Source organism: Crotalus tigris, unplaced genomic scaffold (genome assembly GCF_016545835.1).
Source record: "Crotalus tigris isolate CLP2741 ecotype Arizona unplaced genomic scaffold, ASM1654583v1 scf7180000017614.5298720, whole genome shotgun sequence".
Classification (NCBI taxonomy): Eukaryota; Metazoa; Chordata; class Lepidosauria; order Squamata; family Viperidae; genus Crotalus; species Crotalus tigris.
In genome coordinates this window covers 359350-383778 of record NW_024096513.1, presented here as the reverse complement: position 1 = coordinate 383778, position 24429 = coordinate 359350, and the positions used below count along the sequence as shown (strand labels likewise).

Below are 24429 nucleotides of genomic sequence, written 5' to 3'. Positions count from 1 at the left end.
GAAAGAGTACAGAGAAGAGCAACAAATATGATTAGGGGACTGGAGGCTAAAACATATAAGGAACAGTTGCTGGAATTGGGTATGTCTAGTTTAACGAAGAGAAGGACGAGGGGGGATAGGATAACAGTGTTCCAATATCTCAGGGGCTGCCACAAAGACGAGGGAGTCAAGCTATTCTCCAAGGCACCTGAAGACAGGACAAGAAGCAACGGGTGGAAACTAAGCAAGGAGAGAAGCAACCTAGAACTAAGGAGAAACTTCCTGACAGTTAGAACAATTAACCAATGGAACAACCTGCCTCCAGAAGTGGTGAATGCTCCAACACTGGAAGTTTTTAAGAAGAGACTGGACAGCCATTTGTCTGAAATGGTGTAGGGTTTCCTGCCCGAGCAGGGGGTTGGACTCGATGACCTCCAAGGTCCCTTCCAACTTGATGATGATGATGATGATGATGATGAATCATTGGGAAAAGAAAGTAGGGAGAACGCCAACCACTAATATGCTAAAACTGAGGATTAAAAGAAAACATTTTGTAATTTTGTTTTAACTGATCAAAGAGAGAAACAACCTGGAATTAAGGAAAAACTTCCTGACACTGAGGACAATTAACCAGTGGAACAGCTTTGCCTCCAGAAATTGTGGGTGCCCCATCACTGGAGGTTTTCAAGAAGAGGCTATACAGTAATTTGTCTGAGATGGGATTGTTTCTCCTGCTTGAGCAGGGCACTGGACTAGAAGACTTTCAAGGTTCCTTCTATTCTATTCTATTCTATTCTATTCTATTCTATTCTATTCTATTCTATTCTATTCTATTCTATTCTATTCTATTCTATTCTATTCATCCATAAATGAATGGTACAGTGAGAATTCTTTCATGTTTAATAATACAAAAAAATCTTGATCTTCTGACCACAAAAGTTTGGGCATAATTCATAATTGTGCATCACACTTTTGAGAAATAGAACTTGATATGCGGGCAAGGGTAAGAAACAAAAGATTCTATAACTCCAAATGTTTAATGAGGGATAACAATTCACATGGAAGAAGAGACATGTACACTGTTAGATGAAATGAAACCATGAAGATCAAAAGAACCCTATATTGCAATGCTTCTTTGCATGTGAAGAGGAAAAACCTGCTGAGAACCACAGCAGATGGAGCCTAATAAACAAAAGTTGTTCAACCATATTAAGTATGGGTGAATAATCTCTCTCTGTTTCATGTATTTCTTTTGCCTATTTATCCTCTCTGCCTCACTGAGTTTCATAGGCTGTTTCATAGGCCAGACAAATCACTGACTGGTTCTCTGGAATCCCATTTCAAGATATTTCAGTCATTAAAGGAAGAGTTTTTGCATGAAATCTCCTAGGGCTCTTTTCACTGTGTGCCTTGCACAATAATACACAGCCGTGTCTTCAGCTTTGAGGCTGTTCATTTGCAGATAGAAATTGGAACTGTCCTTGGAGGGAGTAAAGCGTCCTTGGATTGTTGGTGAATAATAAATGGTATTCCTATGATCATAGTACTGAACAAGCCATTCCAGTCCTTGGGCAGGATTCTGTCTGATCCAACCCATCCAATAGTGGTTAACATTAAATCCAGTGCCAGCACAAGTCAGTTTATGGGTTTCTCCTGGTTTCTTCAGAACTGGATCTGACTGAGTCAGGACTATCTGGGAGAAGCCTCCTAAGCAAAGAAGAACAGAATTGGAGGAGAGTTAGGACATCATACCCATGGTTAAGGAATAAAAGCAATAGAATAAAATAGCAAAATGAACACACGGGAAGAGAAGACAGCCAATGTGAAGAGAACTGGAAGGAAGGATGGCATAGTGGAGAAATGGTTAGCTCTTTGAAGCCTTCTGTGAGCTGAATCTTGCTATGTGGATATAAATGCGAAGTGAAAATGATGCCAAATTTGCATAAATCCTAATGGAAACTATATAAATATGAGATGAATATCAGGGTGACTTGCACAATGTACACTAATCTCTTCTGCAAATTAAAGCCATTGCACTATTTTAACATATCCATCCAGATCACTTTCTAGTGTAAATTGTACATTGTGTTTCATGTCTTATTTAATTGTAATGTAATATATTTTACAATGTGCTCCCTTAGGGTCCAAACTACCTAGCTTCTTTTTACATAGTCACCAATATTTCTAAGTGCTAAACTCAGAAAGACCACCAACTCATATTGAGGTCTTATTGAATCAGATTTGTGTACAGAAATCTATAGCTGACTTTAACTTGTCAATGATTGCATATACACAATTGTGCAGATTTTTAGGCAATATTAAGGAAGTGGCTTGCCATTCTCTTCCCCTGAGAAGTTTGTGCAGTGTGCAGCAGCATCTAAAAAAGCTAATACAATCCTGGGTTGTATAACCAGAGGCATAAAATCAAGATCAGGCAATGTATTAGTACCACTTTATAAAATGCTAGTGAGATCACACCTGGAATACTGCAACCAACTTTGGTCACCATACTACAAAAAAGATGTTGAGAGTTTGGAAAAAGTTCAGAGAAGAGCAAAAAGATGATCAAAGGCTTGGAGACTAAAACATACAAAGAACAGGACTTGGGTTTGGCTAGTCTAAAGAAAAGAAGAAATAGGGGTGATGTGATAGCACTATTCCAGTATTGGAGGGGTTACCACAAAGAAGAGGGGGGTCAAACTATTCTCCAAAGCACCAGAGGGCAGGATGAGAAACAATGGTTGGAAACTGACCAAAGAGAGAAACAACCTGGAATTAAGGAGAAACTTCCTAACAGTGAGGACAATTAACCAATGGAACCACTTGCCTTCAGAAATCGTGGGTGTTCCATCACTTTTGAAGAAGAGACTAGACAGTCACTTGTTTGAAATGGTACAGGTTCTCCTGCTTGAGTAGGGGGCTGGACTAGAAAACCTCCAAGGTCCCTTCCAGCTCTATTCTATTCTTTTCTAAAAGTAGGCTTTTCTTTCCATGTTGCTATTATACAGGAGGTTTTTTTTTCCTGAAAATAAAACTTAATGCTTTAGGAACATGTGTGCCATTCTCTATTCCTTGGCCAGGAGTGTAAGATGTTTTTCAGCTTGGCAATGTAGAATACATCTCTAGAATTCTCAGGGGTCTCCATCCAAGATTGAAGTAATTTGGGACACAAAAACAATGATAAGAACACAATGAAATAGTTATAACTGAACATCTATGGAGAGTCTCAGTCATCCAGGTTATGGTTATCCCAAAGGTGCTTTTTCATGAGGCAACTGGACTTTCTTGAAAAATCAATATAATAAATAGGTTTTTTTTAACTGTTCTTGATTCACCTGTTGTATTCCTTTTCCAAAATGTGGAATATTCTGTTGGTTGTTTGCAAGTTTCAGTCAAATTACTATCCAGTGTATATTGTGCTTTTCTACTGCCTATTCTGGGTTGATTTTAAATTTTAAATGTTAAGATGTTTATTTTTTCTTCTGGCTTCTCCAAATCTCTCTTTTAAAACTGCCTCCCTCTATCCCTTCCTTCCTTCCTTTCATCCAACTCAACCTTCTATTCTTATATTTCCTTCACCGATTTCTCCATTCTCTTACATCTCCTTATATTACTCTTTTTTCCTCCTCTTTTTTTATGAACATAGAATGATAAATACAGTATACATGCATGCATTTTTGTTACTGGAAACTTAATCTCTGAAGAAGAACTTATAATTTTCATTTGTCTTCTGCAGCATTTGCCCACACTATTCTATTTTCTCTATCTACCCTCAGTTACCATAAGATGCAGAATATTTTCCAGGTGATCAAATATATTTTATTTTTATTTATTTAATTAAATGTATATGTCCACCCATCTCACTTTCAGTAATTCTGAAGGCTAAAAAGTGAATATAAGAACAATAAAAAAGCAATAACTTTCCCTCCACCCATCTATGGTATTTTGGCATGAATGAGACTCTAGAAAAAAAAAAGACCATTGTGAAAAGAAAATAGGTCAACCATTAATATTCCAAAACTGAGGATTGAAAGAAAACATTTGTCCATAAATGAATGGGTACAGTAAGAATTTTTTGATGTTTTATGTTTCATGTTGACCTAATGCTCTCTCACTTCAACTATCCACGTTGTTATTGCACTGTAGCTAAATGTCAGCCTGGTAACATAAGGAACATCTCTGGATTTCTCTGCTGGTCTCCATAAATTATTTATTTAATTAAATGTTTATGTCCAACTAACTCTCTCTCAAGGAATAATGGGCAGTTTACAAGGATAAAAACCAAAAATAAAAACGTAAAAAATAGTTGGAAGCATGAAGATGATAAAGAATGTGCATTGTGTTGCTTCTTTGCATCTGAAGAGGAAAACCACAGCAGTTCAGATGGAGACTAATAAGCAAAAGTTGCTGAACTATATTAAGTACGGGTGATTAATCTCTCTCTGTTTCATGTATGTTTTTTGCCTATTTATCCCACTCCATTCTGCCTGGCTGAGTTCATTCATAGACTAGACAAATCACTGAGTGATTCTCTGGCATCCTGTTTCAAGATAATTCAGTCATTAAAGAAAGGGTTTTTGCATGAGTTCTCCTAGGATTCCTTTCACTGTGTCTCTTGCACAGTAATACACAGCCGTGTCTTCAGTTTTGAGGTTGTTCATTTGCAGATAGAAATTGGAACTGTCCTTGGAGGGAGTAAAGCGTCCTTGGACTGCTGGTGAATAATAGATGGTATTGCTAGGATCGTAATAGTGAACAAGCCATTCCAGTCCTTGGCCAGGTTTCTGTCTGATCCAACCCATCCAGTAGCTGTTAACATTAAATCCAGTGACAGCACAAGTCAGTTTATGGGCTTCTCCTGGTTTTTTCAGCACTGGATCTGACTGGGTCAGGACTATCTGGGAGAGGCTTCCTAAATAAAGAAGAGCAGAATTGGAGGAGAATTAGGACATCACAGCCACAGTTAAGAATTGAAACTTCACTTCAAGGAATAAAAGCAATAGAATAAAATGGCAAAATGAACACACGGGAAGAGAAGACAGCCAATGTGAAGAGAACTGGAAGGAAGTATGGCATAGTGGAGGAATGGTTAGATCTTTGATGGCTTCTGTGAGGTGAATCTGTCTAGGTGAGATGGGGAGCTCTGAGGATATAAATGAGAAGTGAAAATGATGCGAAATTTGCATAAATCTTGATGGGAACTGTATAAATCTGAGATGAATATCAGGGTGTCTTGCCCAGTATACACTAATCTCTTCTGCAAATTGAAGCCATTGCATTATTTTAACATATCCGCCCAGATCACACAATTGTACATTTTGTTTCATTTCTTATTTAAGTGTAATGTAATGTATTTTAGAATGTGTTCCCTTAGGGTCCAAGATAGGGATGCTTGAGCTTAAATTCTCTATCTTAAACTAGCTAGCTTCTTTTTTACATAGTCACCAAGATTTCTAAATGCTAAACTTAGAAAGTCCACCATTTTATTTTGAAGTCCTATTGAATCAATGTGCACAGAAAACTACAGCTGACTTTAACTCTTCAGTAATTGTGTATAAACAATCCTGCAGGGTTTGAGGCAATTCTAAGGAAATGGATTGCCATTCTCTTTCCATGAGAAGTTTTTCAGCTTGGCAATGTAGAGTACAACTCTAGAATTCTCAAGAGTCTCCAGCCAAGATTGAAGTCATTTTGGGATACAATAATGATGGGAAGGCCCAGAATGAAATACAGTAGTTATATTTGAACATCTATGGAGATTCTTAGTCATCCAGGTCATGGTTACCCCAAATGTGATTTTTCTCAAGGCAACTGGACTTTCTTGAAAAGTCAGAAAGTCCAGTTGCCTCGTGAAAAAGTACCTTTGGCATAGTTATAATTAAACTTATCCATAGTTTGGGGAAGGAAGGAAGAGAATTCAAAGACAGATTAAACACAGATGTAAGCATGAAGGCAAACATAAACACAATTTGAAATGACATCTTGCATTAGAAAAGAAAAACCACAGCAATCTAGTTGGAAATCAATAAGTAAAAGCTATTGAACCATATTAAATGTGCACTATAATATTTCTTCTTTGTAATTTCTTTTGATTAGCTATTTCATTGGTGATTCACTTCCAAATGTGAAGCAATCATTTAGTGGATCTCTGGTGACCCCTTTAGGGTCACATTATTAATACAGTGAAGAGATTTTGTATGACATCTTTTGGGACTCCTTTCACTCTGCCTCCCCTGCATAGTAATATATGGCTGTCTCTTCTATTTTTAGGTTGTTCATTTGCAGATAGAAGTAGGAATTGTCTTTGGTCCTAGTAAACCTTCCTTGGATTGTGGGAGAATAAAGGTTGCTACTAGAGGTGTGATGGTAAACTATCCATTCCAGTCTTTGACCGAGTTTCTTTCTGACCCAATCCATCCCGTAGCTGTGAATGTTGAATCCAGTGACAGATCAAATAAGTTTATGAGCTTCTCCTGGTTTCTTCAGCACTGGATCTGACTGGTTCAGAACTTTCTGAGAGAGGCCACCTAAACAGAGAAGAAACAACAGAATTGGAGGGGGGTTACAACTACGGCTGAGGAACTCAGCTTCAATGGAGTGCCACAAAGAATGACATGGAAAAAGAAATGGACGAGAAGAGAAGATGACCAGTGTGAGGAGAATTGAACAGAAGGACACCATAGTGGAAGAATGGCTGGATCTTTGAGGGCTTCTGTGAAATGAGTTTGTCAGTTTATGTGAGCTGAGAAGTTGTCATGGTTTAAATGAAAAGTGGAAGTATGCCAGCTTTGCATAAAACCAGATGGAAATTGTCTAAATGCATGATGAATAGCCAAGAGTATTAAAATATCTAAGTTAATCTGATCTGCAAAAGAAGCTATTAAATGTTTTATACATCTGATTGGATAACTCCTTTCTCTAAATTGTTCTTTTTCTTCCGTTTGCTATTTAATTAAAATGTAATGTGCTTGGGAATGTCCTTAGGATCTAATGCTCTCTCACTTCAACTATCCACCTTGTTATTTGCACTGTAGCTAAATGTCAGCCTGGTAACATAGGGAACATCTCTGGATTTCTCTGCTGGTCTCCATAAAGTATTTATTTAATTAAATGTTTATGTCCAACCAACTCCCTCTCAATGATACTGGGCAGTTTACAAGGATAAAAACCAAAAATAAAAACATAAAAAGCAATAATCTTTCCTCCACCCATTGCTGGTATTTTGACATGAATGAGAACATAGGGAAAAACAAAAAGATCATTATGAAAAAAGTAGAGAGAAAATCAACCACTAATATGCCAAAACTGAGGATAGAAAGAAAATATTTGTCCATAAATGAATGGTATAGTAAGAATTTTTTGATGTTTTATAATACAAAAAAAAATTCTAGGTCTTATGACCACAAATGTTTGGATATAATTCATAACTGCGCACCACGCTTTTGAGAAATACAACTTGGTACACGGAAAATGGCAAGAAACAAAAGATTACATAACTCCAAATGTTTAATGAGTGATAACAATTCACATGGAAGAAGACACATGCACACGGTTAGTTGGAAGCATGAAGATGATAAAGAACGTGTATTGTGTTGCTTCTTTGCATCTGAAGAAGAAAGCCACAGCAGTTCAGATGGAGACTAATAAGCAAAAGTTGCTGAACTATATTAAGTATGGATGATTAATCTCTCTCTGTTTCATGTATGTTTTTTGCCTATTTATCCCACTCCATTCTGCCTGGCTGAGTTCATTCATAGACTAGACAAATCATTGAGTGATTCTCTGGCATCCTGTTTCAAGATAATTCAGTCATTAAAGAAAGGGTTTTTGCATGAGTTCTCCTAGGACTCCTTTCACTGTGTCTCTTGCACAATAATACACAGCCGTGTCTTCAGTTTTCAGGTTGTTCATTTGCAGATAGAAATTGGAACTGTCCTTGGAGGGAGTAAAGCGTCCTTGGATTGTTGTTGAATAATAGATGGTATTCCTAGGGTCATAGTACCAAACAAGCCATTCCAGTCCTTGGCCAGGTTTCTGTCTGATCCAACCCATCCAGTAGCTGTTAACATTAAATCCAGTGACAACACACGTCAGTTTATGGGCTTCTCCTGTTTTTTTCAGCACTGGATCTGACTGGGTCAGGACTATCTGGGAGAGGCTTCCTAAATAAAGAAGAGCAGAATTGGAGGAGAGTTAGGACATCACAGCCACAGTTAAGAATTGAAACTTCACTTCAAGGAATAAAAGCAATAGAATAAAATGGCAAAATGAACACACGGGAAGAGAAGACAGCCAATGTGAAGAGAACTGGAAGGAAGTACGGCATAGTGGAGGACTGGTTAGATCTTTGATGGCTTCTGTGAGGTGAATCTGTCTAGTGAGATGGGGAGCTCTGAGGATATAAATGAGAAGTGAAAATGATGCCAAATTTGCATAAATCCTGATGGAAACTGTATAAATCTGAGATGAATATCAGGGTGTCTTGCCCAGTATACACTAATCTCTTCTGCAAATTGAAGCCATTGCACTATTTTAACATATCCACCCAGATGACACAATTGTACATTTTGTTTCATTTCTTATTTAAGTGTAATGTAATGTATTTTAGAATGTGTTCCCTTAGGGTCCAAGATAGGGGTGCTTGAGCTTAAATTCTCTATCTTAAACTAGCTAGCCTCTTTTTACATAGTCACCAAGATTTCTAAATGCTAAACTTAGAAAGTCCACCATTTTATTTTGAAGTCCTATTGAATCAATGTGCACAGAAAACTACAGCTGACTTTAACTCTTCAGTGATTGTGTATAAACAATCCTGCAGGGTTTTAGGCAATTCTAAGGAAATGGATTGCCATTCTCTTTCCATGAGAAGTTTTTCAGCTTGGCAATGTAGAGTACAACTCTAGAATTCTCAAGAGTCTCCAGCCAAGATTGAAGTCATTTTGGGATACAATAATGATGGGAAGGCCCAGAATGAAATACAGTAGTTATATTAGAACATCTATGGAGATTCTTAGTCATCCAGGTCATGGTTACCCCAAATGTGATTTTTCTCAAGGCAACTGGACTTTCTTGAAAAGTCAGAAAGTCCAGTTGCCTCGTGAAAAAGTACCTTTGGCATAGTTATAATTAAACTTATCCATAGTTTGGGGAAGGAAGGAAGAGAATTCAAAGACAGATTAAACACAGATGTAAGCATGAAGGCAAACATAAACACAATTTGAAATGACATCTTGCATTAGAAAAGAAAAACCACAGCAGTCTAGTTGGAAATCAATAAGTAAAAGCTATTGAACCATATTAAATGTGCACTATAATATTTCTTCTTTGTAATTTCTTTTGATTAGCTATTTCATTGGTGATTCACTTCCAAATGTGAAGCAATCATTTAGTGGATCTCTGGTGACCCCTTTAGGGTCACATTATTAATACAGTGAAGAGATTTTGTATGACATCTTTTGGGACTCCTTTCACTCTGCCTCCCCTGCATAGTAATATATGGCTGTCTCTTCTATTTTTAGGTTGTTCATTTGCAAATAGAAGTGGAATTGTCTTTGGAGCTAGTAAACCTTCCTTGGATTGTGGGAGAATAAAGGTTGCTACTAGAGGTGTGATGGTAAACTATCCATTCCAGTCTTTGACTGAGTTTCTTTCTGACCCAATCCATCCCGTAGCTGTGAATGTTGAATCCAGTGACAGATCAAGTAGGTTTATGAGCTTCTCCTGGTTTCTTCAGCACTGGATCTGACTGGTTCAGAACTTTCTGAGAGAGGCCACCTAAACAGAGAAGAAACAACAGAATTGGAGGGGGGTTACAACTACGGCTGAGGAACTCAGCTTCAATGGAGTGCCACAAAGAATGACATGGAAAAAGAAATGGACGAGAAGAGAAGATGACCAGTGTGAGGAGAATTGAACAGAAGGACACCATAGTGGAAGAATGGCTGGATCTTTGAGGGCTTCTGTGAAATGAGTTTGTCAGTTTATGTGAGCTGAGAAGTTGTCATGGTTTAAATGAAAAGTGGAAGTATGCCAGCTTTGCATAAAACCAGATGGAAATTGTCTAAATGCATGATGAATAGCCAAGAGTATTAAAATATCTAAGTTAATCTGATCTGCAAAAGAAGCTATTAAATGTTTTATACATCTGATTGGATAACTCCTTTCTCTAAATTGTTCTTTTTCTTCCGTTTGCTATTTAATTAAAATGTAATGTGCTTGGGAATGTCCTTAGGATCTAATGCTCTCTCACTTCAACTATCCACCTTGTTATTTGCACTGTAGCTAAATGTCAGCCTGGTAACATAGGGAACATCTCTGGATTTCTCTGCTGGTCTCCATAAAGTATTTATTTAATTAAATGTTTATGTCCAACCAACTCCCTCTCAATGATACTGGGCAGTTTACAAGGATAAAAACCAAAAATAAAAACATAAAAAGCAATAATCTTTCCTCCACCCATTGCTGGTATTTTGACATGAATGAGAACATAGGGAAAAACAAAAAGATCATTATGAAAAAAGTAGAGAGAAAATCAACCACTAATATGCCAAAACTGAGGATAGAAAGAAAATATTTGTCCATAAATGAATGGTATAGTAAGAATTTTTTGATGTTTTATAATACAAAAAAAATTCTAGGTCTTATGACCATAAATGTTTGGATATAATTCATAACTGCGCACCACGCTTTTGAGAAATACAACTTGGTACACGGAAAATGGCAAGAAACAAAAGATTACATAACTCCAAATGTTTAATGAGTGATAACAATTCACATGGAAGAAGACACATGCACACGGTTAGTTGGAAGCATGAAGATGATAAAGAACGTGTATTGTGTTGCTTCTTTGCATCTGAAGAAGAAAGCCACAGCAGTTCAGATGGAGACTAATAAGCAAAAGTTGCTGAACTATATTAAGTATGGATGATTAATCTCTCTCTGTTTCATGTATGTTTTTTGCCTATTTATCCCACTCCATTCTGCCTGGCTGAGTTCATTCATAGACTAGACAAATCATTGAGTGATTCTCTGGCATCCTGTTTCAAGATAATTCAGTCATTAAAGAAAGGGTTTTTGCATGAGTTCTCCTAGGACTCCTTTCACTGTGTCTCTTGCACAATAATACACAGCCGTGTCTTCAGTTTTCAGGTTGTTCATTTGCAGATAGAAATTGGAACTGTCCTTGGAGGGAGTAAAGCGTCCTTGGATTGTTGTTGAATAATAGATGGTATTCCTAGGGTCATAGTACCAAACAAGCCATTCCAGTCCTTGGCCAGGTTTCTGTCTGATCCAACCCATCCAGTAGCTGTTAACATTAAATCCAGTGACAACACACGTCAGTTTATGGGCTTCTCCTGTTTTTTTCAGCACTGGATCTGACTGGGTCAGGACTATCTGGGAGAGGCTTCCTAAATAAAGAAGAGCAGAATTGGAGGAGAGTTAGGACATCACAGCCACAGTTAAGAATTGAAACTTCACTTCAAGGAATAAAAGCAATAGAATAAAATGGCAAAATGAACACACGGGAAGAGAAGACAGCCAATGTGAAGAGAACTGGAAGGAAGTACGGCATAGTGGAGGACTGGTTAGATCTTTGATGGCTTCTGTGAGGTGAATCTGTCTAGTGAGATGGGGAGCTCTGAGGATATAAATGAGAAGTGAAAATGATGCCAAATTTGCATAAATCCTGATGGAAACTGTATAAATCTGAGATGAATATCAGGGTGTCTTGCCCAGTATACACTAATCTCTTCTGCAAATTGAAGCCATTGCACTATTTTAACATATCCACCCAGATGACACAATTGTACATTTTGTTTCATTTCTTATTTAAGTGTAATGTAATGTATTTTAGAATGTGTTCCCTTAGGGTCCAAGATAGGGGTGCTTGAGCTTAAATTCTCTATCTTAAACTAGCTAGCCTCTTTTTACATAGTCACCAAGATTTCTAAATGCTAAACTTAGAAAGTCCACCATTTTATTTTGAAGTCCTATTGAATCAATGTGCACAGAAAACTACAGCTGACTTTAACTCTTCAGTGATTGTGTATAAACAATCCTGCAGGGTTTTAGGCAATTCTAAGGAAATGGATTGCCATTCTCTTTCCATGAGAAGTTTTTCAGCTTGGCAATGTAGAGTACAACTCTAGAATTCTCAAGAGTCTCCAGCCAAGATTGAAGTCATTTTGGGATACAATAATGATGGGAAGGCCCAGAATGAAATACAGTAGTTATATTAGAACATCTATGGAGATTCTTAGTCATTGAGGTCATGGTTACCCCAAATGTGATTTTTCTCAAGGCAACTGGACTTTCTTGAAAAGTCAGAAAGTCCAGTTGCCTCGTGAAAAAGTACCTTTGGCATAGTTATAATTAAACTTATCCATAGTTTGGGGAAGGAAGGAAGAGAATTCAAAGACAGATTAAACACAGATGTAAGCATGAAGGCAAACATAAACACAATTTGAAATGACATCTTGCATTAGAAAAGAAAAACCACAGCAATCTAGTTGGAAATCAATAAGTAAAAGCTATTGAACCATATTAAATGTGCACTATAATATTTCTTCTTTGTAATTTCTTTTGATTAGCTATTTCATTGGTGATTCACTTCCAAATGTGAAGCAATCATTTAGTGGATCTCTGGTGACCCCTTTAGGGTCACATTATTAATACAGTGAAGAGATTTTGTATGACATCTTTTGGGACTCCTTTCACTCTGCCTCCCCTGCATAGTAATATATGGCTGTCTCTTCTATTTTTAGGTTGTTCATTTGCAAATAGAAGTTGGAATTGTCTTTGGAGCTAGTAAACCTTCCTTGGATTGTGGGAGAATAAAGGTTGCTACTAGAGGTGTGATGGTAAACTATCCATTCCAGTCTTTGACTGAGTTTCTTTCTGACCCAATCCATCCCGTAGCTGTGAATGTTGAATCCAGTGACAGATCAAGTAGGTTTATGAGCTTCTCCTGGTTTCTTCAGCACTGGATCTGACTGGTTCAGAACTTTCTGAGAGAGGCCACCTAAACAGAGAAGAAACAACAGAATTGGAGGGGGGTTACAACTACGGCTGAGGAACTCAGCTTCAATGGAGTGCCACAAAGAATGACATGGAAAAAGAAATGGACGAGAAGAGAAGATGACCAGTGTGAGGAGAATTGAACAGAAGGACACCATAGTGGAAGAATGGCTGGATCTTTGAGGGCTTCTGTGAAATGAGTTTGTCAGTTTATGTGAGCTGAGAAGTTGTCATGGTTTAAATGAAAAGTGGAAGTATGCCAGCTTTGCATAAAACCAGATGGAAATTGTCTAAATGCATGATGAATAGCCAAGAGTATTAAAATATCTAAGTTAATCTGATCTGCAAAAGAAGCTATTAAATGTTTTATACATCTGATTGGATAACTCCTTTCTCTAAATTGTTCTTTTTCTTCCGTTTGCTATTTAATTAAAATGTAATGTGCTTGGGAATGTCCTTAGGATCTAATGCTCTCTCACTTCAACTATCCACCTTGTTATTTGCACTGTAGCTAAATGTCAGCCTGGTAACATAGGGAACATCTCTGGATTTCTCTGCTGGTCTCCATAAAGTATTTATTTAATTAAATGTTTATGTCCAACCAACTCCCTCTCAATGATACTGGGCAGTTTACAAGGATAAAAACCAAAAATAAAAACATAAAAAGCAATAATCTTTCCTCCACCCATTGCTGGTATTTTGACATGAATGAGAACATAGGGAAAAACAAAAAGATCATTATGAAAAAAGTAGAGAGAAAATCAACCACTAATATGCCAAAACTGAGGATAGAAAGAAAATATTTGTCCATAAATGAATGGTATAGTAAGAATTTTTTGATGTTTTATAATACAAAAAAAAATTCTAGGTCTTATGACCACAAATGTTTGGATATAATTCATAACTGCGCACCACGCTTTTGAGAAATACAACTTGGTACACGGAAAATGGCAAGAAACAAAAGATTACATAACTCCAAATGTTTAATGAGTGATAACAATTCACATGGAAGAAGACACATGCACACGGTTAGTTGGAAGCATGAAGATGATAAAGAACGTGTATTGTGTTGCTTCTTTGCATCTGAAGAAGAAAGCCACAGCAGTTCAGATGGAGACTAATAAGCAAAAGTTGCTGAACTATATTAAGTATGGATGATTAATCTCTCTCTGTTTCATGTATGTTTTTTGCCTATTTATCCCACTCCATTCTGCCTGGCTGAGTTCATTCATAGACTAGACAAATCATTGAGTGATTCTCTGGCATCCTGTTTCAAGATAATTCAGTCATTAAAGAAAGGGTTTTTGCATGAGTTCTCCTAGGACTCCTTTCACTGTGTCTCTTGCACAATAATACACAGCCGTGTCTTCAGTTTTCAGGTTGTTCATTTGCAGATAGAAATTGGAACTGTCCTTGGAGGGAGTAAAGCGTCCTTGGATTGTTGTTGAATAATAGATGGTATTCCTAGGGTCATAGTACCAAACAAGCCATTCCAGTCCTTGGCCAGGTTTCTGTCTGATCCAACCCATCCAGTAGCTGTTAACATTAAATCCAGTGACAACACACGTCAGTTTATGGGCTTCTCCTGTTTTTTTCAGCACTGGATCTGACTGGGTCAGGACTATCTGGGAGAGGCTTCCTAAATAAAGAAGAGCAGAATTGGAGGAGAGTTAGGACATCACAGCCACAGTTAAGAATTGAAACTTCACTTCAAGGAATAAAAGCAATAGAATAAAATGGCAAAATGAACACACGGGAAGAGAAGACAGCCAATGTGAAGAGAACTGGAAGGAAGTACGGCATAGTGGAGGAATGGTTAGATCTTTGATGGCTTCTGTGAGGTGAATCTGTCTAGTGAGATGGGGAGCTCTGAGGATATAAATGAGAAGTGAAAATGATGCCAAATTTGCATAAATCCTGATGGAAACTGTATAAATCTGAGATGAATATCAGGGTGTCTTGCCCAGTATACACTAATCTCTTCTGCAAATTGAAGCCATTGCACTATTTTAACATATCCACCCAGATGACACAATTGTACATTTTGTTTCATTTCTTATTTAAGTGTAATGTAATGTATTTTAGAATGTGTTCCCTTAGGGTCCAAGATAGGGGTGCTTGAGCTTAAATTCTCTATCTTAAACTAGCTAGCCTCTTTTTACATAGTCACCAAGATTTCTAAATGCTAAACTTAGAAAGTCCACCATTTTATTTTGAAGTCCTATTGAATCAATGTGCACAGAAAACTACAGCTGACTTTAACTCTTCAGTGATTGTGTATAAACAATCCTGCAGGGTTTTAGGCAATTCTAAGGAAATGGATTGCCATTCTCTTTCCATGAGAAGTTTTTCAGCTTGGCAATGTAGAGTACAACTCTAGAATTCTCAAGAGTCTCCAGCCAAGATTGAAGTCATTTTGGGATACAATAATGATGGGAAGGCCCAGAATGAAATACAGTAGTTATATTAGAACATCTATGGAGATTCTTAGTCATTGAGGTCATGGTTACCCCAAATGTGATTTTTCTCAAGGCAACTGGACTTTCTTGAAAAGTCAGAAAGTCCAGTTGCCTCGTGAAAAAGTACCTTTGGCATAGTTATAATTAAACTTATCCATAGTTTGGGGAAGGAAGGAAGAGAATTCAAAGACAGATTAAACACAGATGTAAGCATGAAGGCAAACATAAACACAATTTGAAATGACATCTTGCATTAGAAAAGAAAAACCACAGCAGTCTAGTTGGAAATCAATAAGTAAAAGCTATTGAACCATATTAAATGTGCACTATAATATTTCTTCTTTGTAATTTCTTTTGATTAGCTATTTCATTGGTGATTCACTTCCAAATGTGAAGCAATCATTTAGTGGATCTCTGGTGACCCCTTTAGGGTCACATTATTAATACAGTGAAGAGATTTTGTATGACATCTTTTGGGACTCCTTTCACTCTGCCTCCCCTGCATAGTAATATATGGCTGTCTCTTCTATTTTTAGGTTGTTCATTTGCAAATAGAAGTTGGAATTGTCTTTGGAGCTAGTAAACCTTCCTTGGATTGTGGGAGAATAAAGGTTGCTACTAGAGGTGTGATGGTAAACTATCCATTCCAGTCTTTGACTGAGTTTCTTTCTGACCCAATCCATCCCGTAGCTGTGAATGTTGAATCCAGTGACAGATCAAGTAGGTTTATGAGCTTCTCCTGGTTTCTTCAGCACTGGATCTGACTGGTTCAGAACTTTCTGAGAGAGGCCACCTAAACAGAGAAGAAACAACAGAATTGGAGGGGGGTTACAACATCACAGCTACGGCTGAGGAACTCAGCTTCAATGGAGTGCCACAAAGAATGACATGGAAAAAGAAATGGACGAGAAGAGAAGATGACCAGTGTGAGGAGAACTGAATAGAAGGACACCATAGTGGAAGAATGGCTGGATTTTTGAGGCCTTCTTTGAAATAAGCCTGTCAGTTTGTGTGAGCTGAGAAGTTGTCATGGTTTAAATGAAAAGAAGAAGTGATGCCAGTTTTGCATAAATCCAGATGTGAACTGTATAAATACAAGATGAATCCACAACTTTTTCATTTTGTGCCTTTCCATCAATGTTTTCTCCCAATCCCCAAGATGCATCTGACTTGATCATTCCTTTCTTAAATTGTTCTTTCTTTGTGTTCCATATGCTATTTAATTATAGTGTAATGTGTTTGGAATGTCCTTAGGACCTAATGCTCTCTCACTACCCAATTTCTCATTATATTGTAACTGAATGTCAGCCTGATAATATAGGGTAAATCTCTGTATATCTCTTGGTGTCTCCATCCTTGAGGAAATGACATATGACCCTCTTTTATTTTGTTGCCCTGCGAATGCAAGCCAGGGTCTGATGGCATTTTTGAAGTGCATGTGATCATATACTTCTGGACACAGGATACTTCCATATTCTTATTTAAAAGTGAGTGGAATTGTAAATATGAGCTTCATTCTTCTGTTTTTATATAGTGTGGCATATACAGCATATATAGTGTGGATGTATGAATTTTCTTACTGTTAATCTCCCACAAGGAACAGACTATTTCCATTTGTCTTCTTCAAATTCTGCCCACACTTTTCTATTTTCTCCTATCCATCCTCAATTACCATAGGATGCAGAACATCGTGCTGATGTCCCAATCTATGGTATTTCGGCATGAATAAGAAGATAGAGATTATGAACAGAAATAAGATTATAGAGATTACTAAAATACCAAAATTGAGGATTCAAAAATAAAACAAAAACAAACTGTCCATAAAGCAACAGTTACAGTGAGAATTATTTTCTGTTTTATAAAGAAATCTGGAGCTGATGACCACAAAAGCCACAGCAGTCCAGATGGAGCTTAACAAGCAAAGGTTTTGAACCATTTTAAGTGTGGGTGAATAATCTTTCACTGGTTTGTGTATTTGTTTTGTCTTTTTATCCCACATCTCTCTGCCTCACTGAGTTTGTTTCATAGGCTAAGCAAATCATTGAGTGGTTCTCTGACATCCCCTTTTAAGATATTTCAGCAATTTAAAGGAAGAGTTTTTGCATGAAATTTCCTAGGATTTCTTTCACTGTGTTTCTTGCACAATAATACACAGCCGTGTCCTCAGCTTTGAGGTTGTTCATTTGCAGATAGAACTTGGATCCGTCCTTGGAGGCAGTAAAGCGTCCTTGGATTGTCGGTGAATAATAGTTGTTAATAGAGGAGTAATAGTGAACAAGCCATTCCAGTCCTTGACCAGGTTTCTGTCTGATCCAACTCATCCAGTAGTTGTTAACATCAAATCCAGTGAGATCGCAAGTCAGTTTATGAGCTTCTCCTGGTTTATTCACTGAATTCGACTGGGGCAAGAATATCTGGGAGTCACTTCCTAAACAGAGGAGAAAGAACAGAACTGGATGACAGTGAAGACATGATAGCCATTGTTAAGAACTGACAGTTCATTTCATTGAAGGAAATAGAATAAAATGGCAAAATGAACACACGGGAAGAGAAGACTGCCAGTGTGAGCAGAACTGGAAAGAAGGACAACATAGTAGAAGAATGGCTGGCTCTCTGAAGGCTTCTGTGAGGGGAACTTTTCTGTTTACCAGAGAGGGGAACCTTTGAAGGTTTAAATGAGAAGTGAAAGTGAGGATGATTTTGCATAAAGCCAGGTGGAAACTGTATAAATGTGAGATGAATGGCAAAGTTGACTCTTGGTGACTGCAGAGATGCCTTAACAAGGTTGAATTGCTAAGATGCTTGCTAATCTCTGTTGCTACTTAACTTGCCATAGAAACAGAGGGGAGGGAGAACCTGGAAAAAAGATGGGAGTTTCAAGAAGCCATCCACGGACCGGGAGACCCAAGGTCGTCGAAAGCAGGTGTCAGACAGAGAAGTGGATTGTTCCCATAACAAACAAAGAGATGTGATTGGGCAATGTGAACACTTGGTGGGTGGGAGTTATGAAAAGCTATTGTTAACTAACCAGATTTTCACATGGGAAAACTAGAGTTGATTTTGCTTCTTCATTACTGCGAGGTGTATTCAATAAAGATGATCTCTTATGGCATCTCAAGACCATAGAGTTTCTTCAATATTGAATTTGCCAGCCAGACAGTCACTAACAAAGACATCTAGATAAGACATAAGATAAGATAACCTTTACTGTCATTTTTTGCTTTGAGCACACTGGCCCACGTTAAAAATGAAATCCTGTTACCTGCTCTCAAAATAGGGTGGTCTTGGGCTTCATCTCTCCCATTCTCAAAAGTAAAGGGAAAGGGAAAGGTAACTTTGGTGGAATTACACAGAAACTGTTACAAAGGGGAACCAAACAATTTTGTAAAGTCCAGAATGGCCAAATAATATTTGGAAGTGGTTCAGACAAGAAGCTCTCCAATTCATTGGGATATACAATAAGAAGGGTGGGAACCACACCAGAATCAGACTTCTGCTATTGTGGCTGATCTTTTCTTTCTTTCTTTCTTTCTTTCTTTCTTTCTTTCTTTCTTTCTTTCTTTCTTTCTTTCTTTCTTTTCCCCTCATTTCTCCCTCTTTTCTTCCTCCCTCCCTCCTTTATTTATTAATTCATTTATTCTGAAAAGATAGCTAAAGTGCATGGATGCCTGCCTTATGTTTGTACATTATTATTGTGTGGCACATATTCTCAAATTAAAATTATCTGGGGGTGAAAAAAGGAGAGGCAATTCTATACAATTCAAAATGTTTAATGAAAAATATGGCTTCCCATGGAAGGCAACTCAGGAAACCCTCCGAAAGAAAGTCCTGAAGAAGGAAAGGAACTTGTTTTGAGCTGTCTTTTGATGCTGCAAAAAGATGACACCGCAGGAAACCATAGCAAACTAATAAGAAACCACTCAATGAATGATGTTGAACTATAGTAAATATGGAGTAATATATTTGGGAGTATATTTGTTTTGTCTTTTGACCTCCATCCTTTTTCTGCCTGGATGATTTTGTTCCAGATGCTTAGACAACTCATTTAGTGTTTCTCTGATGTCCCCTCTTGAGACATTTCAGTAATTAAAGGAAATGTTTTTGCACAAGTTACCTTAAGACCTATTTCGCTGTGTTTCCTCCATAACAAAACCCTGTTTTGACCCACCATAATAAATATTTATCATTATGCGTTCTTGGGCACAGAATTACACAGATGAGTCTGCCGCTGTGACAGAATTCAGTTGGAGGGAAAACTGAACTGGACTGATCTGCAGAAATGGTGGCATGGTCTTTTACAGAATTGGCATACCATTTGCCTCCATGGTTGACATTTATGACTGAAAGCCATTCAAGACCTTTCCCAGGTGGTTGCCTGATCCAATGTCAAGCATAAGATGAAGAACTAACAATGGAGGAACTTGACAATTTACAAACTAGGTTGAATTGATTTCCAGGTCTCACCATTCCTGGCCCAGATTCTATAAGCTGAATTTCTGAGAAGACCCCTTTGGAAAAAAAGAAAGAAAGAATTGCAATCAGTAAACAACATCACTGACTCAATAAAGATCTCCTAATTTTCCATTAAAAATTCTTACATCTTGGGAGGACTATAAAACAATATGCAAAGAACCATAATCCCATGATGGCCATCTAGGATGTCCCAGTGAGGTCTTTGAAGTTCAGAGGAAGTGAGGAACTCACACTGGATAGGCTTATTTTGAAGAGAAGCATCAGCATTGCATCTCATAAACTTTGCATGAGTTCCTCTTCTATTGATTGGTGAGAAATAAATGAAGACTTAAAACCTGAATCTGTTACCCGGTTGGCTCATGGACCTCTTTCTCTTTCTTTTGATAAAGTGAGATGGAGAGAAATTTAAATCTCAGTTCTGCATGAAGTCTTTGATGAAATTTTACTTGCAGACATTTTATGTCTGCATGAATGTAGGGCATTACATGTCCTATAGCATTACATGTCAAAACACCTAGACACCGGGATAGTTTTTTTCATTGAGCTATCACTCTGCTGAGCACCTAACCCTCACAGTAGCAATAGCACTTAGACTTATATATCATTTCACAATGCTTTACAACCTTTCTAAGCAGTTTACAGAGTCAGCATATTGCCCCCAATAATCTGGGTCCTCATTTTAGTGACTTTGGAAGGATGGAAGGCTGAGTCAATCTTGAACCAGCCAGAATCGAACTGCTGACAGCAGAATCAGCCTGCAATTCTAAATTCTAACCACTGCACCACCATGGCTCTAATGTCTAAGTATATTCACCCATGTTGTATGGCTCTATTCTTCTTTTTCTCAACTTCTCTACTATCTCCTCTTATTTGTATCATTATTATGAATTATTATTACTCTGTTGCTTTGCATTACACAGAGAGCTTCTGAATCGGAGACAAATTCCTTATGTGTCTAATCATATTAGCCAATAAAGTATTCTACTCTATTCTATTCTGTTCTGTTCTGTTCTGTTCTGTTCCTTTCTGTTCCATTCCGTTCGGTCCCGTCCCATCCCATCCCATCCCATCCCATCCCATCCCATCCCATCCCATCCCATCCCATCCCATCCTATCCTATCCTATCCTATCCTATCCTAAATAGTCATGTTCCCTTACCTTCTCTTTTTTTCTAACCTCTCCATTCCATTATGTTCTGTTTCATTCTATTTTGATATCAGAATGAATCAGTGCTTACCTTTTTGCTTAATTTGTGGAAGCAACAAAGGGAAAATATAATAGAGAACAAAATACCAACACTTACTATTTTTTTCTGAATTTATATTTTCAGAAGAATAATTGGGGATTCCAACCTGAGACAGAGTTGCACAAGAATGAATAAAAATGAGATCCAGACAACTGTAGAAGAAGAAGAAGAAGAAGAAGAAGAAGAAGAAGAAGAAGAAGAAGAAGAAGAAGAAGAAGAAGAAGAAGAAGAAGAAGAAGAAGAAGAAGAAGAAGAGGAAGAAGAAGAAGAAGAAGAAGAAGAAATAATATTTATTCCTAAAAGCAAAGAGTTTGCTTTTAGGGGCAGTTGCAAAGAAATGGGGAACAGCAACAGACATATAGGGGAGGTTGTCCTGATGTGGAAGTGTCTACATCCTGATTCTAAGATGACACTTGAGCTCTCTCTCTCTCTCTCTCTCTCTCTCTCTCTCTCTCTCTCTCTCTCTCTCTCTCTCTCTCTCTCTCTCTCTCTCTGTGTGTGTGTGTGTGTGTGTGTGTTTGTGTGTGTGTGTGTGTAGGTATGTCTATGATGTTTATTCTTTTAAACATGCAGTTCCACTGGGAAATCTAATTTAATTCACACTATTTGTATTTACAAACCTTATCCTTTGATATGTGGATTTTGTCTGGATAACTTATTTGGGGGATTGAGGAAGTTTGAGTTAAAGATTTTCTCCTGTTTGCTATTTTTACTTGATTAATTTAGTTTTAGCTTGATTGTCAATTATCTAGTGGAAACACAGGTTCTCAGTCCATTGTGGATTCTGTTAATGTTTTAAGGGAAAATGGAAAAAGTATAAAAATAAAATATATTTTGATATAAAACTTCTCACAGTATGTACACATGACTTTTATGCAAAGTTAAAAGGTAAATGCAAAATAGAATATGGAAGAAAGATAGAAAACAAACAGCAATAAAAAAAACAAGTATTAAAAACAGTAAAAAGGAAAACAAAAACAAAACAAAAAGATTCTTAAAGAAGGCTGAATGTTTCTGCTTTTTGCTCTCGGCTTCTCCTTGCAAGAGACCCATAGAGAAATTGTACAAGGAGGAAAGCAGATGGAATCACTGTGCGCCTTGCACAATAATACAAGGCAGAGTCTTCAGGCTTCAAGTTGTTCATCTGGAGATAAGCTGAAGTCTGTGAATTGTCCCTAGAGACAGTGAATCTTCCCTCCACTTTAGAGTTATACCATTGTTTAGTTCCTTCTGGTTGGCTTACACCAGCCACCCACTCCAATCCTTTTCCTGGAGACTGACGGATCCAGTGCATTGTATAGCCAGTAAAGTTGAATCCAGATGCTTTACAGATTAGGCGGAGGGAACCTCCAGGGACTACAACACCTCCTCCAGTCTCCACCAACTTCACCTCTGAGTAGCAGCCTGAAAATCAAACATCAACAGGGAATCAGAAGGAAACCTGAGGAGTAACGTTTATTACCTCCTACTTTTCGTTATGAGAGGAGATCTACCTGAAAGATGAAGAAGGAACAGGAGGAAAGCCCAAAGAAGCATATCTACCATTCCGCTTGACTTTCTTGAGGCTAACTAATGATTGGCTCTGCAGATGTAAGTTTGCAAGAACTGCTTTTAAGAAGATGAAGCAGTGGAATTAATTTGCATCATCTCCATATTATAAGGATGTGGTCCTTTCTTGGGGACTGCAAAATTAGGAGAACATTTTCAGCTTAAGGTCAACCGAACTAACTCCTTTTCCTGTAACTTGGCACTTTTAGATAAAGATACTGAAGAGAATATTAAATTCATATGTTTTGTCATTTTCATTAAAACTCCATGAACTTTTTAATTTAATTTAAGAAATAAAATTTAACTCAATCTATAGGCTCACAGATAAACTGAAAAATTAATTTAAATTCAAAAGTGTCCATATAGGCTTGGCCCTGGGAATCTTGATAATCCTCTCACCCAAAAATAATGAGTTGTTAGCTTCTCAGCCTTTTCAAGATCAAACAATACTAATCACAAAGCCCAAACTCATTTTATTCCTAGTCTACAATTCAAAGTAGATATTAAACAATTAAGCAACAGACTCATTCAATCCTCAGAACCAAAATTATGTGGGAAAATTCTGATTTTCATGTTTATTTTTTAAAATGTCAATGAAGTTAGGATCATTCAGATGTCCTGGGGAATGTTGTTCCATTAGATTGGAGTGGTGACACACATTTTAGAATCCGGGCCCCATCTTGGAGGAGGCCTGTACTGTCAGTTCAGGTAGTCATTAATCGACAATCTAACACAATGAAGTAAGGCAAATAATCTGATCCTACTGTTCTATAGGTAATACTAGAATTTTGAAGTGGAAGCTAGTGTAGTTGATACATTAGAACAGTGGTTCTCAACCTGTGGGTCGCCAAACAAGGCTGTCAGCCATTTTTTCCCCTTTTCTTTGGCCACGCCCCTGGCACCCAGTGATGTATAAGTGGTTGGGGGTCACCACAACATAGAGAACTGTATTATGGGGTCACGGAATTAGAAAGGTTGAGAACCACTGCATTAGAAGTTTTATAATGTCCAAACTGCACATCCCTCTAAATTCTCAAACAATGCAGATTAGAAATCACCTTCAAGGGCAGCCCCCAGTCTTTTTCTAAAGAAACAGAGGAGAAAGAACAGGTGAAGGTTTTTTTTTCCCTAGTTCATCCAATTCCTGGAGTTTTTCAGCTTAAAATACTGTATAAAGAATTTAGGGTGAAAAAATAAGAAAGTGATACTAATCAATAATGTTAAAGTGATGTGTAGGACATTTTTCATACTCCTGAATTAGTGAACTAGGTATGTTTTCATTAAATAGCATTAAGCTAAGTGAATAATTATTAGGCATCTAATATGTAATCCCGTTTTCCAATATAAGAATCTTTCAGATATTCACTGAATTCTATTTTCATAGGTTTTTCATATTAGTTGGTGTAGCCCAGTGGTGGCAAACCTATGGCAAGGGTGCCAGAGGCTGCACTCAGAGCCCTCTCTGTGGGCACGCACACTGTTGCCCCAGTCCTAGGCCTTCACCTGGGTTTTATAAAACCTTTTCATTTTAGGCCTCCGCTGCTATGTGCAAAAAAAAAAAAAAAAAGGTTCAATCAGTCAATTTCAATTTCTCGTGGGCAAAAAAAAAAAAGATCTTGCAAAGTTAGAATTGATTGATTGAACTTTTAGTCCCACCAAGTCTGCCATTACCACCACAGCCACTCCCACCCAATTGGCCATACCCAG

General features: G+C 37.6%; 4 gene segments (V, D, J or C); all 4 read right to left on the bottom strand.

The window, feature by feature from the left end:
- Nucleotides 1-7784: 7784 nt before the first annotated feature.
- On the bottom strand, nucleotides 7785-8308 carry LOC120300909. The segment is given in 2 exon segments: nucleotides 7785-8141; nucleotides 8257-8308. Coding segments are annotated over 2 exon segments (399 nt in total).
- A 2722-nt stretch (nucleotides 8309-11030) lies between these two features.
- LOC120300901 lies at nucleotides 11031-11554 on the bottom strand. The segment is given in 2 exon segments: nucleotides 11031-11387; nucleotides 11503-11554. Coding segments are annotated over 2 exon segments (399 nt in total).
- A 2724-nt stretch (nucleotides 11555-14278) lies between these two features.
- Nucleotides 14279-14949, bottom strand: LOC120300895. The segment is given in 2 exon segments: nucleotides 14279-14635; nucleotides 14751-14949. Coding segments are annotated over 2 exon segments (399 nt in total).
- Nucleotides 14950-22168: 7219 nt separating this feature from the next.
- LOC120300499 lies at nucleotides 22169-22743 on the bottom strand. The segment is given in 2 exon segments: nucleotides 22169-22578; nucleotides 22668-22743. Coding segments are annotated over 2 exon segments (462 nt in total).
- Nucleotides 22744-24429: the final 1686 nt, after the last annotated feature.